Source organism: Salvia splendens, chromosome 2 (assembly GCF_004379255.2).
Source record: "Salvia splendens isolate huo1 chromosome 2, SspV2, whole genome shotgun sequence".
Lineage (NCBI taxonomy): Eukaryota > Viridiplantae > Streptophyta > Magnoliopsida > Lamiales > Lamiaceae > Salvia > Salvia splendens.
The window spans coordinates 1,282,843-1,295,619 of record NC_056033.1 but is presented as its reverse complement, the minus strand read 5'-3'; the positions used below and the strand labels follow the sequence as shown (position 1 = coordinate 1,295,619).

Here is a 12,777-nt window from a genome sequence, read left to right as displayed (position 1 = left end):
ATGTGAAATTGAGAGTATACAGCGTAGCACAGTTGGCAACGGAGGGGCAGATCTTGCTGCAACGAGAGTATATGTAGGGTTAATTGAGCGTAGTAAATGAGTGAAGTGGCTTCAAATAGAGTTGCGCTCTTCGATAACTACGATTGCAATAAATTAAAAGAGAATCTCAGCAATAAATTGCAAGAATAGAGGATGGGGTCGTGTGCTTTTAATGTTTGGTTTTATCTTCAGACAAAGATTCCCATGTTAATTACTCATCTACCTATCTTCCATGGAGAACCTTAGGCCATCCACAATAGGAATAGCCCAGCAATAGCTCAGCCATAACCTAGCCACTGTCACATCATCAGCACTAAAAATCCTCCTGCCACATCATCGAAACAAGCAAATAGCCCAACCATAGCCTAGCCACATAATATTCACATCACTATTAACAAATATATACAAAATGAAATAATTAACAATCACACAATATACGAAATTTAATTTACGAGACATATACGGGAAAAATTTAATAATACTATTAAAATTTTAAAAAGTACAATAATTTAAAAAAATACATTAATTTAAAAAAATACAATAATTTCCCGTTGTTGATCTTGTACAGAAATTAAGATAGAGAGAATACTCGTTAAAACAAGTGGTGCGAATGAAAATGACGAGCAAAACGCGTATATATAGTGTTTCGGGAAAAAAAATTAAATTTCGCGTTAGGCGGTGCGCTGGGCGATCCGGGCGCTGCAATAGCGCCGAGCGGATCGCCCAGCGCCGCGGAACCGCCGAGCGCTAGGCAGTTTTTTTTCGCGAAATCCGCTAGGCGGCTGCAATAGATCGCCTAACGCACCGCCTAGCGCCGGCGCTCGGCTAGGCGGTGCGCTAGGCGCTATTGTGGATGCTCTTAATGAACTACAAGCGAAGAAGATAAATTCAAAAAAAGGCAAACAAAATTGACGGCCTTCTCAAATACACCATTTTCATGGGAGAATGAGATAAATATTTATTTCTCTTTACCTCTCCAATAATACCTTGTCTTTGAGATGTTCTAAGGAGGTAGTAATTGAATACAAAATCTTATATAAATCCTTGCATTAGTAGTGTTTGAGTTTTATCATTTTCTTGAGTAATAAATAGAGATGATTGTGTTACCTTCTCACTACTCTTTCAGGCTAGGATGTGAGGTTCTTTGAGCGAGGGATTCACCATTTCATGATTGTGAACTATGTTCAAAACTTTTTTTTTTTTTTCATGCAAACTGCCTCACAAACAAATCATATATACATAGGAACACTATTTCAAACTACTACTCTTCATTTAAATATATAAATATATATATATATATATATATATATATATATATATATATATATGGTCATGATCTATGGCAAACACCTCTTAACCATATAACTAGAGAACAAATCATAGCCACAAGATCAAGAAAATCAAGGGCTAGTATTAATACATGTAATTTTCTAATTTAAGGAGAAATTAATTCCCTCAATCACAAATTTACTCCACAATAACAAGGCGGGGGTATAATTGTCATTGCAGCTAAAATAATGTCATTGGCAAATTCACAAATTCAATTCGTTTGAGAACGAATTCTTCGTTGAGCTCCGAGAATCTGAGCAAGCGGAAGCAGGCGGCGGAGAAGAAGCCATACCGCGGGATTCAGATGCGCAAGTGGGGGAAATGGGTGGCGGAGATCAGGGAGCCCAACAAGCGCTCCAGAATCTGGCTGGGCTCCTACTCCTCCCACGTCGCCACCGCCCGCGCATACGACACCGCCATCTCCTCCTCCGCGGCCCCACCGCCCGCCTCAACGTCCCCGACTGCGTCCCCGAGTACTGCCACCAGGACCTCTCCGCCGCCGCCATCAGGAAGAAGGCCACCGAGGATGTTGTACTGTACTGTAAATGCTTCAGAAAGAAGGGGAATATCTCATACGTGGCTAAGTTGTGTTGATGAATTGATAAAATGTGAAGTTTGGCAGTGCTTATATTGCTTGTATAATGTTTTGAGGCTCAAATCTTTGGTTGCTCCTCCTCTCTGTAAAAAGCAAGTAATTTGCAGAATGAATAAGGAAGGTTACTTGTGGATGTGATTTTACTTCACTCTTTTGTGAACAGTAAAATCAAAATAAGAGTGATGTCTTTTGTGAACAAGAGTGAAGTAAAATCAGAGTAAGAGTGATGTGTTTTGTGAACAAGAGTGAAGTAAAATCAGAATAAGAGTGATGTGTTTTGTGAACAAGAGTGAAGTAAAATCAGAATAAGAGTGAAGTAAAATCAGAATAAGAGTGATGTGTTTTGTAAACAAGAGTGAAGTGTTTTCTGAACAAGAGTGAAGTGTTTTATGAACAAGAGTGATGTGTTTTGTGAACAAGAGTGAAGTAAAATCAGAATAAGAGTGATGTGTTTTGTGAACAAGAGTGAAGTAAAATCAGAATAAGAGTGATGTGTTTTGTGAACAAGAGTGAAGTGTTTTCTGAACAAGAGTGAAGTGTTTTGTGAACAAGAGTGAAGTAAAATCAGAATAAGAGTGATGTGTTTTGTGAACAAGAGTGAAGTAAAATCAGAATAAGAGTGATGTGTTTTGTGAACAAGAGTGAAGTAAAATCAGAATAAGAGTGATGTGTTTTGTGAACAAGAGTGAAGTGTTTTCTGAACAAGAGTGAAGTGTTTTGTGAACAAGAGTGAAGTAAAATCAGAATAAGAGTGATGTGTTTTGTGAACAAGAGTGAAGTAAAATCAGAATAAGAGTGATGTGTTTTGTGAACAAGAGCGAAGTAATTTTTAATCCATGTTGTTTTCGATTTACAATGACAAAAGTAAAATTTAATTGAATTCTCGACGAATTTAAACAATATTTCTGTAATTCTAAAGTTGTAATGGAAAAGAGAGTACTTTTTTCACATTGTGAGAAGAAATAGAAGATCGAAAATGAAATAAACTTCGTCTTTCAAGATCAAACGAAAAGCGATATGATATGACTATAGCAGCTCCAACACTAGAAAGTGATCAAGACCTAATTACTGTATTAAGATATCGGAGAATCCATGCACAAACACCCCCACTGTGTGATGCCTACACCAACCCCAATAATGTGCTGGCGCTTGATCAAGGCAGCTGCAGCTCCTCCGATGGCAGCCATATCAGCCACCAGAGCTTCTCCTTCCAAGGAATTGACGATCACCACCAAAACCTCTTCTTCAACGACGCCGGCACCTCCACTTCCTCTTCGAATTACGCCTGCTTCAACGATAATCCGCAGGATTACTACAGCAGCATCGAGGAGATCAAGGAGCTCATCACGATCAACGACGGCAGCGTAATTTCATATTGTAATTTCATAATGTAATTTACAAAAATACCCTTAGTCTATTTTATATAATTAATATAAAAAATATTTGTTCCATTAAGATGTGTGGCTGAGATTTGTTCTCTAGTTATACACTTAAGATTAGTTATATCTTGATCACTACCCTATATATATATATATATATATATATATATATATATGCTTCTCAAAAAATTAACCGAACAAGGAACTTTTTTATTTTAATTCTGTATGCTTTATTTGAATTTTGTACCATTATCAAGAGTTTGTTGCACCAAATTAGAGGTTATAAAAACTTTTTATAATAAATTGTCATTTTATAAGTTAAAAATCAATCAATGCGAATTTTTGAATTCAAAGAATCAAAAGTATGGCATATAATATTTTTAAATTACAAATTGCTCAAACAAATATTGCTAGTAAGTACTCTCTCCGTTTCTCCGTAGTTGAGTCATTTTTTCATTTTATGAAGTTTCCTCAAAGTTGAATCATTTCTCTATATAGTAATTTTTTTCTCTTTCTTACTTTACTCTCTCTATTTTATTCACTTTCTACTTTATTCTCTCTACTTTTTCCCTTTCTTACTTTTTTATCTATTTATTTAACACATTCAACATCTCTTTCTTAAACTCCGTGCCGAAAAGTTTTGCCTCAACTATGAAGAAATGGAGGGAGTATATATTTTATGAATCGAACGAAACCAAAACATAAATCAAACGAACTGAACTAAAACAACAAATTAAATCTGGAAACTAAAAGCAATATGAATGAAAGAAAAAATAAAAAAATAAAAAAATTCAATGGACCTTCGAAACCTGGCCAGAGCCATTAAGAAGAAAATTTGCCGTCGCCGCCACTTTCGTCGACTTCCTACAATAACTACAATAACTGCCTTCTCACTTGCTTTAAACTCAACCCTCAACTCCATCATTGACCCTTGGGCAATCCTCCGTTGCACGTCATCCCTCGACGGTCCACGAGGCACCACTATCCCCTCCCGATAGGACATCTTCTTATCGCCTTGGATGAATCCAGGGACGACACAGTAGCTGAGGACGGAGAAACTTTGGCAGGAGACACAATACAAAGTAATATTGGCATTGTTGTAACGGAGATGACTAAAGTCTACCCTTCTCTTGAATTTGAGGTCCATCACAATAGAGGTGTTAGGGTTTGAGGACTTAATGGAATCTTCTCGAACGTGCAGTTGTTGTATATAAACATGCGGAGGCAGTGGCGGATCTATTCATGCATTAGGAGGGGCATTTGCCCCACCTCATATTTTCTCCCCTATATATATATATTGCTAATCATATAATTTATTTCTTTTAATTTTTCAGTAAATGCCCCTCCTCAAGTTTTAAAATTTTCTTCATAAATAAATTTGCCCCCGTCCCTACGAATTTCTGGCTCCACTCCTATGCGGAGGCAATACTAAGAGAAGAATGCAAAGTATATATAAATTCCCCCACATGATTAAAACAATCAAGCTTAAGCACATAACCCATTGCTACTTCGCCTCATCAGTCATCGGCATTGGGACAAAGGAGGATACAATAGCCAAATATCGCTAGACAAAGTTGTGCTCAAATATATACCTATAGCAAGATCTAAGATGAAGAAAATATGAGGAAAAACTAGACACATGAAGGGCTATTTGCAGGCGTAATAAGTCTTCATCCTATTTGGAAAAGGAAATTAAAAGATTTACAAACTAAAGATTATTTTATGTAGTTGGACATGTTATTTTAATATATTCAATTAGATTAAATTTTAATCAAATAATATCCTTCCATCCCTATTTATCCCTTACTTCCTTTTCCATAGCGTTTTTTAAAGTCGCTATTATACGAGAATCATCTTTTCGATTTAACCTCTTCTTCAGCCCTTCAGTCTCCTCTCCTCAAATTCCCGCCGCCAGGTTTGCTTCTCCTTTTAATCGAACTCCGATTTTTCATCTTCCTTTACAATCCGCGTTTTCAATTTGATGATGTTATTGTTAATCTCAAGCTCTGTTTAATGATTTTTTTCTGTAGTGTGGGATAATTAGGGCAACAGGACAAATATGAGGTTGGAAAAATGCTGGTTCTGTTCTTCTACAGTTTACCCGGGCCATGGGATTCAGTATGTTCGTAATGATGCGAAGGTAAGAGCTTTTCCTGTTGCGGAACTTTATTCCTCTTGATTTCCAATTACTTTTTCCCGCTAGTTTCTTCAATTTTGTTAGTTGTGTATAAACCTAATAGACGAATTAGATGCCTTATACTCTCTTGAGTTGCTTATGTTGTTAATTGCACTTTAATGAAGATTGCTTAATAAAATTGGGTGAAGAGAAAAGGAAAAATGGATTAATTGTGTTTTTTTTTAATTGATAGCTCGATTGTTTTTCTATCGAACTTGTTCATTCATGTCTTACATTTTCAGTTGAGTGAAAAATCGTTGTAGTGTATAATGTGTTGATGTTGATCTAAATAATGCTGATTAGATGATTCCATTGTGTTATACTATAGTTGTAGACTTGTAGTGTATGAATCCTTATCATTTTGGTTGCAGATCTTTAGATTTTGTCGATCTAAATGCCATAAGAACTTCAAAATGAAGAGGAATCCCCGCAAAGTAAAATGGACCAAGGCTTACAGACGGTTGCACGGGAAGGACATGACACAGGTAAACATTCTTTTATGGATCTTCTAGCACTCTAGTATTTATTTTTGTTACTGACCCCATGATGTCCATCGAAAAGGATTCTACGTTTGAGTTTGAGAGGAAGCGGAATAGACCTGAGAGATACGATAGGAATGTGACTGAGAACACTCTCAAGGCCATCAAGAAAATCGACAAAGTCAGAGTTGACAGAGAGGCCAGACACATTGCTAAGAGGTTAACATTTTATTCCAATATTATGACCTTGATAAACTCGTGTTACTAGCTACTTACTTGCCTTGTGAAACTGGACAGAATGAAGCCGAAGAAGTCCCAGTTGCAGAGGGAGGCAGCAAGGGAACTGGAACAGAGCATTTCAATGGTCAAAGCTCCAGGTGCTCTTCTACGAGATCCCTCACTCACCTTACCTATCAAGGTCAAGGTTTCCAAACCGGAGACGGTGGGAAATCGTATGGAGGAGTGAGTTTGGCCCACCTTCACTTTTGTTCACAATTAAATGAGGTTCATGGTACTCGAAGATGTATTCATTAAGGTTCATATCAATAGAAATGAGTCATTCGACATTACAACTTATTTAAATTGGAATTCATCTTGTTCGTTACTTTGACAATGTCTTGTTTTCTGTATCTCCTTGAACTCACTGCAAGTTTTGTGATATGTTTGTCCCTTTTATGAATATTTGTTTTGGTGTTTTTCTGAACTTGATGGTCCGCATGCTTATGAAAGGAAGTTGTAAACAAACAAAACATATTCTTGCGTTCAGGTTTACAATTTTTTTCTTCAGACTATCATTTAAAATCAAAACACACTTAAACTCCTAAATCTGAATTCAAAATTTTGAGATTTTATAATTTCTTGTGACACTAACCTTGAGTTTCTGTTACATACTAACTTCGAAACTTAATTTCTTGGAGACGTTTCAATGAATTTTTAATCAAATCCCCTCCTTGATACCTCAATTTCTTTTCTTTTTTCCCCGAATTTCACTGTCAAATTATAACAAATAATTCCAACGATGGATTGCAAATTAACAAATAGGTTCCCATCCAAATGATTTATTTTCCCCCGAATTTCACTGTGAATTTATTTATCATTAATCTTCTTCCTACAATCTTCCCCTCTTTCGGTCATTGCAGTTCTTGTTCTTTAGCATTGTTGGAATCGGCTACCTCCTTTTCTTCAATCCCTCGTTTCTGTCCTCAATTTGATCAGTATATAACCCACCTTCACTAACCCTTGAATTTCCACCAAAACCCCCAAATTCAAAGTCGATTGTATCCCGAGAGAGAAGAAATGGATACGAAGCCGGAAGAGGACGCTCGCACCACCACCTCCGCCGTCGTGAGCACGACGCCAGAGTACAACAGCAGCAGCGTCAAGAAGGCTAGATTGGAATCAACCTTGGCGGCGCTTCTCACTGATCCGCTTCTCGCCGACGTGCCAAAGAAACCTATGTTGTCCGACGTCGACACTCTCATCAACTTGGAGCTCGGAAGCGCCATGCGTCTCAATGTCCTCAAATTGGATGGGACATCCGTCGGTATTTTTAATGTTGCTTTTATATGTTTTCTGCTGCGCATTTTCACAAACACCTTCTGTGGTTTCTTTAATGTAACTAGTTTTAGCACAAATTTGTCGAGGCTCTAATTTCTGCTTATCGTTTTGGATGGTGAAGATGTTGCCTTGATGAATACTGCCACTTTGAAGGACCTGAAACTGGCAGTTAAGAAAAAAGTGAATGAAATGGAGGAGTCAAGGATGGGTCATCGTCAAATTTCGTGGTGAGATACAAATCTGAGTTCCCAATAATTTAACTTAGCTTTTGTGTTTAAGTTTATCTTTACCATTACTATTAGGCTGTTTCCTTGAAGATACCGATGTTTTGCTACTTTCGATGAGTTGTTTCGGCTACAAGGTAGAAGCAATGTTGTTTGTCTTCTATAAAAAGTAGTACTCCACCAGTCTTTTAGAATATAGTCGTGTTCAAATGACAAAAATGGAGTCATGTAAGCGTGTAATCAACTAATCATATGAAAAAGCCTAGAAGATTGAGGACATGTTCCTCTGTGGATTTGTAGTTGATGTCCTGCAATCTTAGATTCACGATGTTTTCCCTCCACTGATGATATTGAAACATGATGGCTGCCTGATGCTATGGTGAAAGTTTGAGAAATTCCATTTTTTGCGTTTTAGGAGACACGTGTGGGCGAATTTTTGCCTTTCATACCACAACGAGAAGCTGCTCGATGACAATTGTTCACTTCACGATTATGGCATCAGAAACAATTCTCAGGTGCTTTGCTTATCTTACAAAAGAACATCTAGCTGCTAGAAGTTGACAGATGGATGTATTGTAATTGAAACCTCTGTTTGTCCCGGGACATCTCATTATGTTGCATTTATGACTAACTGGTGCACCCTGATGGCTAAAGTTTCATGTTGTTTTTTAATGTTCTTCTCGTGAGTGATGTAGTAAGCATCTGTTGGTGACAAATATGAGATGATGTTTGTCTAAAATCATTGACTACAGTCGTAGAGTAGTTTTAGATCAAGCAAGATTCTTCTGTTGGTTCTTGTGGCTCTTCTGGTTTTCATGGGATTGTGAAAGTAAAATTTTGATTATCTGCAGGTACAATTTATTTCCTATGTCGCTTCAAAAGCTTCCCGAAGACACCAAAGGAGCAGAAAGCACCGTTTCTTTCATGGTTTAAACAGAAAATCTTAAGACTAGAATCCTAGTCCTGGATTCTAGTGGTCTTTTGTGTGTACTGATAGATATCTTGTGTTTAGATCTTCAGTTTGTTTTAAACATTTTTCTTGTTCAATCTTGTATGCCATCTGTCTATATGGTTCCATCGTTCAAATTAGCAGTTTTCCTTCGAATAGTTTCAATTTCAATCATCTTTATAAATTTTTCGTTGGTGCTGATATAATCGCCTCCTGTTTCTTGACTTCCTTGACCTGTCATTTCAGCCTAACCTGTCGATTATAATGTACAGTAACTAACAACTCAAAAACATACAGCTTCAATGCCATAGCTCTTTGCTACGAAGCAGACGAGCCTAGTCCATATCGAATGATGTATAAGATCTAGGACCTTTCCATGAAGACTGAATAAACAAAGGAAGGAAGCCTCTCTCTGCAGGTATGTTTCAGTTTTAGATCTCAAAATGAATGTAAAATGCAGTCTTGGATTTGTGGAGCTCAAAAAGGTAAGGTTTGCCCCATCTTCAACCTCTCCTTATACTCTTTCAATTCCTTCTGGTACCTTTCCTTATCCTTTAAGCCATAGTTCTGGTAAACCTGCACCAAAATTCAAAATTAGGATTCACAGAAAAAAGGTTGGTATTGAGTTTGAACATCACCTATACTCACTCACCACTCTGTCTTCAGGGGAGAGCTTGTTCCACGACTCGCCGATCATTTTCGTGAACTCCCTTTCCCTATTTGGGTAGAGAGATTTGAGAGCCGAGTGTTTCTCTGCGAAGAAGAAGTTGTAGCCACTCCTGTTGGGTTTGGGACGGCTCGGATCAGTCGACCTTCTCCTTCTTGTCCGGCGACCTGGTTGATGAAGCACTTGAGTGTAAGGGACCAGGGCCGTGCACGTGGGAGGGGCCGTGACAGCGCTACCTGGATAGCCCGGGTGGTAGAGCACGCCGTTGAGCGTCTCATCCCCCAACTTCACTGAAACCAGGTAACCGCAATCGAATTTGGCATCGATTGTTCCGATAGCATGGAATGAGGGAGAGCCTGCACCAAATATGCATCTCTTCTTGTCAATATGTGCAAATGCAAACTAGGATCATTGGAAAAAAATAATATCCTCAATGGTCCCTGAACTTAGGTATAATAACCTTTTCTCACATTATTCACAGTACTTTTTAGGATGAAAATGCCCCCAAAAAGCCAAGTGTATTTCAGAAAAATTCACCATAAGAAATCCATTTTCATAACAGATACGAAAATATCCACTTTTCAAACAAATTCTAAAAGATATTTTTACTTTTTGGACAAGTTCTCACATAGTGATACTTACTTACACGTGCTTTAATTGAAAATAATCAAATGTCTCGACTTTGGAAATCCTATTGCAATTTGTGGGTGGGAAAATGGATTTGTGGTTTCAGTTTTTATTTTTTTTGACATTTTAATTAGGAAAAATATAGTTATCTAAATTAACTTCATGTTTAATTTCTATTTATAATCTCATTACATGCCAGAAATTATTATGTAATGTCAAATAATCAAACATCCAATGCCATAAATGCCTGTTCCGCTAAAATGTTGATATTAGTTTTCAACAATTTTTCTAAAAAGTATTGTAATTTCCAATGATAAAAGAAAACATACAAACACTAAAATGATAGTATTAGAAAATAAAACAAAATATTAGAAAACCATGTACTCCGTATATTAAGTACTACTAGTTGATAATAAGAAGTTAATTCAAATGGGAAACATAAATATTAGTGGAGTATTTAATAAACACATATACTGACAATATAGGCTTTTAAACAAAATTTGCCAATCAGAAGAAGCAGGTTTGTGAAATTACGAAAGTGCCACTGGGATTTGGAAGTTGAACAATAACGTTTGTGGCCTAGAAATTAAATGATGTGTGGTTCGTATTTATTAATTTATTATCATCAACTTAGCACTTCAATTAATGTCACCCTATAGGTCCAAGATTTTCCACTCTGGACAATATCCTACTCCCTAATTCTATTCCATAATTCCAATCACCAAATATTCCATTAAAATGCTCCCTCCTTTCAACATTTATAGGTCCTCACCACAAATTTTTAAATGATATACTACTGCATTTTTCTTTTTTTTGTTAGACGTCTCTCTCGTCTCGTTCTAATTGACACATTTTTTAAATATATGAAAGTGAAAAATAAAGATAATGGACCTGTGTGATTGAGCATGGCGGCTTGGTTCCTTAAGAAGTAAAGCTGCTCGTAGCGGCGGAGGAGAGTGAAGTAGTGCTTCCTTAGAGCGTAGGAGGCGCTCGTCGTCGTCGGCGAGAAGTCGAACACCGCGCTTATCTCTCTCCATTTCTTCTCCGCCACAACCTAATTATTAACAACCAAAAAAAAACAGTATCAATTACTATTGCTTATGTTGCAGTTGCATTTGCCATGTATTTTCAAAATCAGAAAACTTAATTAATTAAATAGTAGAATAACCTTATCGTAGCCGCCTCTTCGGGTTACTTCGACATACAGCACATGCAGATTCAGCTCCTTCCCTCCGATCACAGGAATCCTACACATACACAAAAAAGAAAAAGAAAATGAGATTAATTGTGTTTATCAAATGTATAATAATATGGGGAAAAAAATATTAATTGTTACAGAAATTTGGAGAGGAGAGCGTGGTGGAAGCTTCTGAGGGTGTTGAAGAAGAGAGTTCTATCCTTTACGACGTCGTTGTGGGAGGCTAGGGGGACGGGCTCGCCGCCATTTGCGGGGTTCTCCGGCGACATCACGCCGGAAAATCAAGAAAGTGGTTGGCGGGCAAAGGTGAGTAAATGGAGGGGAGAGAGAGAGAGGGTTAATAAAGTGAGAAGTGACAAAACAAAAATTTGGTGTTAAAAAGAGGAAGAGTGATAGATGAATCCAAAGATAAGCTCGTAATTAAGGAAGGTGAAGTCTGGCAAAAGCGATTGGCTACTATTGCACTCTCTATATACTAGTACTCATTTTTTTATTAAAAAATATTATATTCATTCAGCAAGATCTGCCCCTCCGTTGCCAACTGCGCTACGCCCTTGTGGGCAAATATTACATTCATTTGTTTATGAAAGTGCTCCCTTGTCCGTGATTAGAGTCTCTATTTTTTATTACGGTCCATTTGTGATTAATTGATGATACATTCATACTATTTTTTCAATTCGTACTATCTTGCAGTATATAAAAATGAGACTCATATTCAATTATTTTTTCCACTCACTTCCTTTTATACTCTCTTCGTCTCTTACATAAAGTGAATCATTTTTTTGCTAAAAAATTTATACAGTTGTTTTGTGAGTAGAGTACAGAGAAAATAAAGTAAGAGAACGAATAAAGTATAGATAATGATGTTTCCATTTTATAAAATGTGACGTCCTAAAAAGGAAAACAAGCCGTTTTGTGTGGGACGTAGAGATGATTTTTTAAAAATTATGTCGAACTCAACCGCGACTCCTAATCGCGGACGAAAGGAGACCAAGCCGCCATGCTCAATCACATATTTTTATGGGATGAATGGAGCATTGTGACCACAAATCGTGTGATTAAATTGTCGTGCTATATGTGTCAAAAAGAAATTTTGTTATTATACTATATATATATATATAGATCCAAAGAACTTTAAATTAGAGAAATTAACAACAGAGGATCAAACTATTGCAATCCTACTTGAAGGACAGTCCTTGTTTCTACGGTTCTACCCCAAGTCTGCCACTTGAAATTTAAACCTCAATTTACTTAAAACATAGTACTTACTTTTGTAAATCATTTTCAATGTACAATTTCTTGTATGTATCTTTTAAATTTAACTATTAAAGTGGCTGACAACGAAGTGATTGGAGGGGACGAGACAAGTATAAAGCAGAAATGGTAAACCAATTGAAGTAATCGTCGCAGATTTTATTCTAACCTCTTTAATTTTATTTTACGCAAACCAACAGTAGTATTTGAAAAAAAATCACTGTCGATTACTTTTAAACTCGTCAAATTAATAGTAGTAGGAAATTATCCTGGTTCTAAATCTAAGAGGTACTCCCTCCGTTCC

At 36.9% G+C, this 12,777-nt stretch overlaps 3 protein-coding genes and 1 pseudogene across 4 annotated transcripts; 3 read left to right on the top strand and 1 right to left on the bottom strand.

Annotated features, from left to right (window-relative positions):
* Positions 1 to 1,555: 1,555 nt before the first annotated feature.
* LOC121793109 lies at positions 1,556 to 2,125 on the top strand (annotated as a pseudogene).
* A 3,056-nt stretch (positions 2,126 to 5,181) lies between these two features.
* On the top strand, positions 5,182 to 6,700 carry LOC121782238 (probable ribosome biogenesis protein RLP24). Its single transcript, XM_042179996.1, has 5 exons — positions 5,182 to 5,257; positions 5,373 to 5,482; positions 5,890 to 6,003; positions 6,080 to 6,216; positions 6,295 to 6,700. The coding sequence occupies exons 2-5, from the start codon at positions 5,402 to 5,404 to the stop codon at positions 6,461 to 6,463; spliced, it is 501 nt and encodes a 166-aa protein (XP_042035930.1). The 5' UTR covers positions 5,182 to 5,257; positions 5,373 to 5,401; the 3' UTR covers positions 6,464 to 6,700.
* A 127-nt stretch (positions 6,701 to 6,827) lies between these two features.
* On the top strand, positions 6,828 to 9,148 carry LOC121782227 (U11/U12 small nuclear ribonucleoprotein 25 kDa protein-like). Of its 2 annotated transcripts, none has more exons than XM_042179984.1 (4): positions 6,828 to 7,540; positions 7,676 to 7,781; positions 8,194 to 8,293; positions 9,025 to 9,148. In XM_042179984.1, the coding sequence occupies exons 1-4, from the start codon at positions 7,294 to 7,296 to the stop codon at positions 9,064 to 9,066; spliced, it is 495 nt and encodes a 164-aa protein (XP_042035918.1). In that variant the 5' UTR covers positions 6,828 to 7,293; the 3' UTR covers positions 9,067 to 9,148. The 2 variants fall into 2 exon arrangements, with proteins under 2 accessions (XP_042035918.1, XP_042035909.1); XM_042179975.1 differs by lacking the exon at positions 9,025 to 9,148 and adding an exon at positions 8,630 to 8,765.
* LOC121782219 (high mobility group B protein 9-like) lies at positions 8,965 to 11,638 on the bottom strand. Its single transcript, XM_042179963.1, has 5 exons — positions 11,358 to 11,638; positions 11,190 to 11,268; positions 10,913 to 11,075; positions 9,380 to 9,750; positions 8,965 to 9,303 (listed from the first exon to the last, which is right to left on the bottom strand). The coding sequence occupies exons 1-5, from the start codon at positions 11,486 to 11,488 to the stop codon at positions 9,205 to 9,207; spliced, it is 843 nt and encodes a 280-aa protein (XP_042035897.1). The 5' UTR covers positions 11,489 to 11,638; the 3' UTR covers positions 8,965 to 9,204.
* Positions 11,639 to 12,777: the final 1,139 nt, after the last annotated feature.

What these genes read in the sequence shown, in the direction of transcription:
- LOC121782238 (XM_042179996.1), top strand. Translation starts at nt 5,402, where the DNA reads ATGAGGTTGGAAAAATGCTGGTTCTGTTCTTCTACAGTTTACCCGGGC. An exon ending in ACGGGAAGGACATGACACAG is followed by an intron (nt 6,004 to 6,079) that starts GTAAACATTCTT and finishes TCCATCGAAAAG; the next exon opens with GATTCTACGTTTGAGTTTGA. An exon ending in GCCAGACACATTGCTAAGAG is followed by an intron (nt 6,217 to 6,294) that starts GTTAACATTTTA and finishes GAAACTGGACAG; the next exon opens with AATGAAGCCGAAGAAGTCCC.
- LOC121782227 (XM_042179975.1), top strand. Translation starts at nt 7,294, where the DNA reads ATGGATACGAAGCCGGAAGAGGACGCTCGCACCACCACCTCCGCCGTC. An exon ending in ATTGGATGGGACATCCGTCG is followed by an intron (nt 7,541 to 7,675) that starts GTATTTTTAATG and finishes TGGATGGTGAAG; the next exon opens with ATGTTGCCTTGATGAATACT. An exon ending in GGTCATCGTCAAATTTCGTG is followed by an intron (nt 7,782 to 8,193) that starts GTGAGATACAAA and finishes TTTGCGTTTTAG; the next exon opens with GAGACACGTGTGGGCGAATT.
- LOC121782219 (XM_042179963.1), bottom strand. Translation starts at nt 11,488, where the DNA reads ATGTCGCCGGAGAACCCCGCAAATGGCGGCGAGCCCGTCCCCCTAGCC. An exon ending in GCTCTCCTCTCCAAATTTCT is followed by an intron (nt 11,269 to 11,357) that starts GTAACAATTAAT and finishes GTGTATGTGTAG; the next exon opens with GATTCCTGTGATCGGAGGGA. An exon ending in TCTCCCCTGAAGACAGAGTG is followed by an intron (nt 9,304 to 9,379) that starts GTGAGTGAGTAT and finishes ATTTTGGTGCAG; the next exon opens with GTTTACCAGAACTATGGCTT.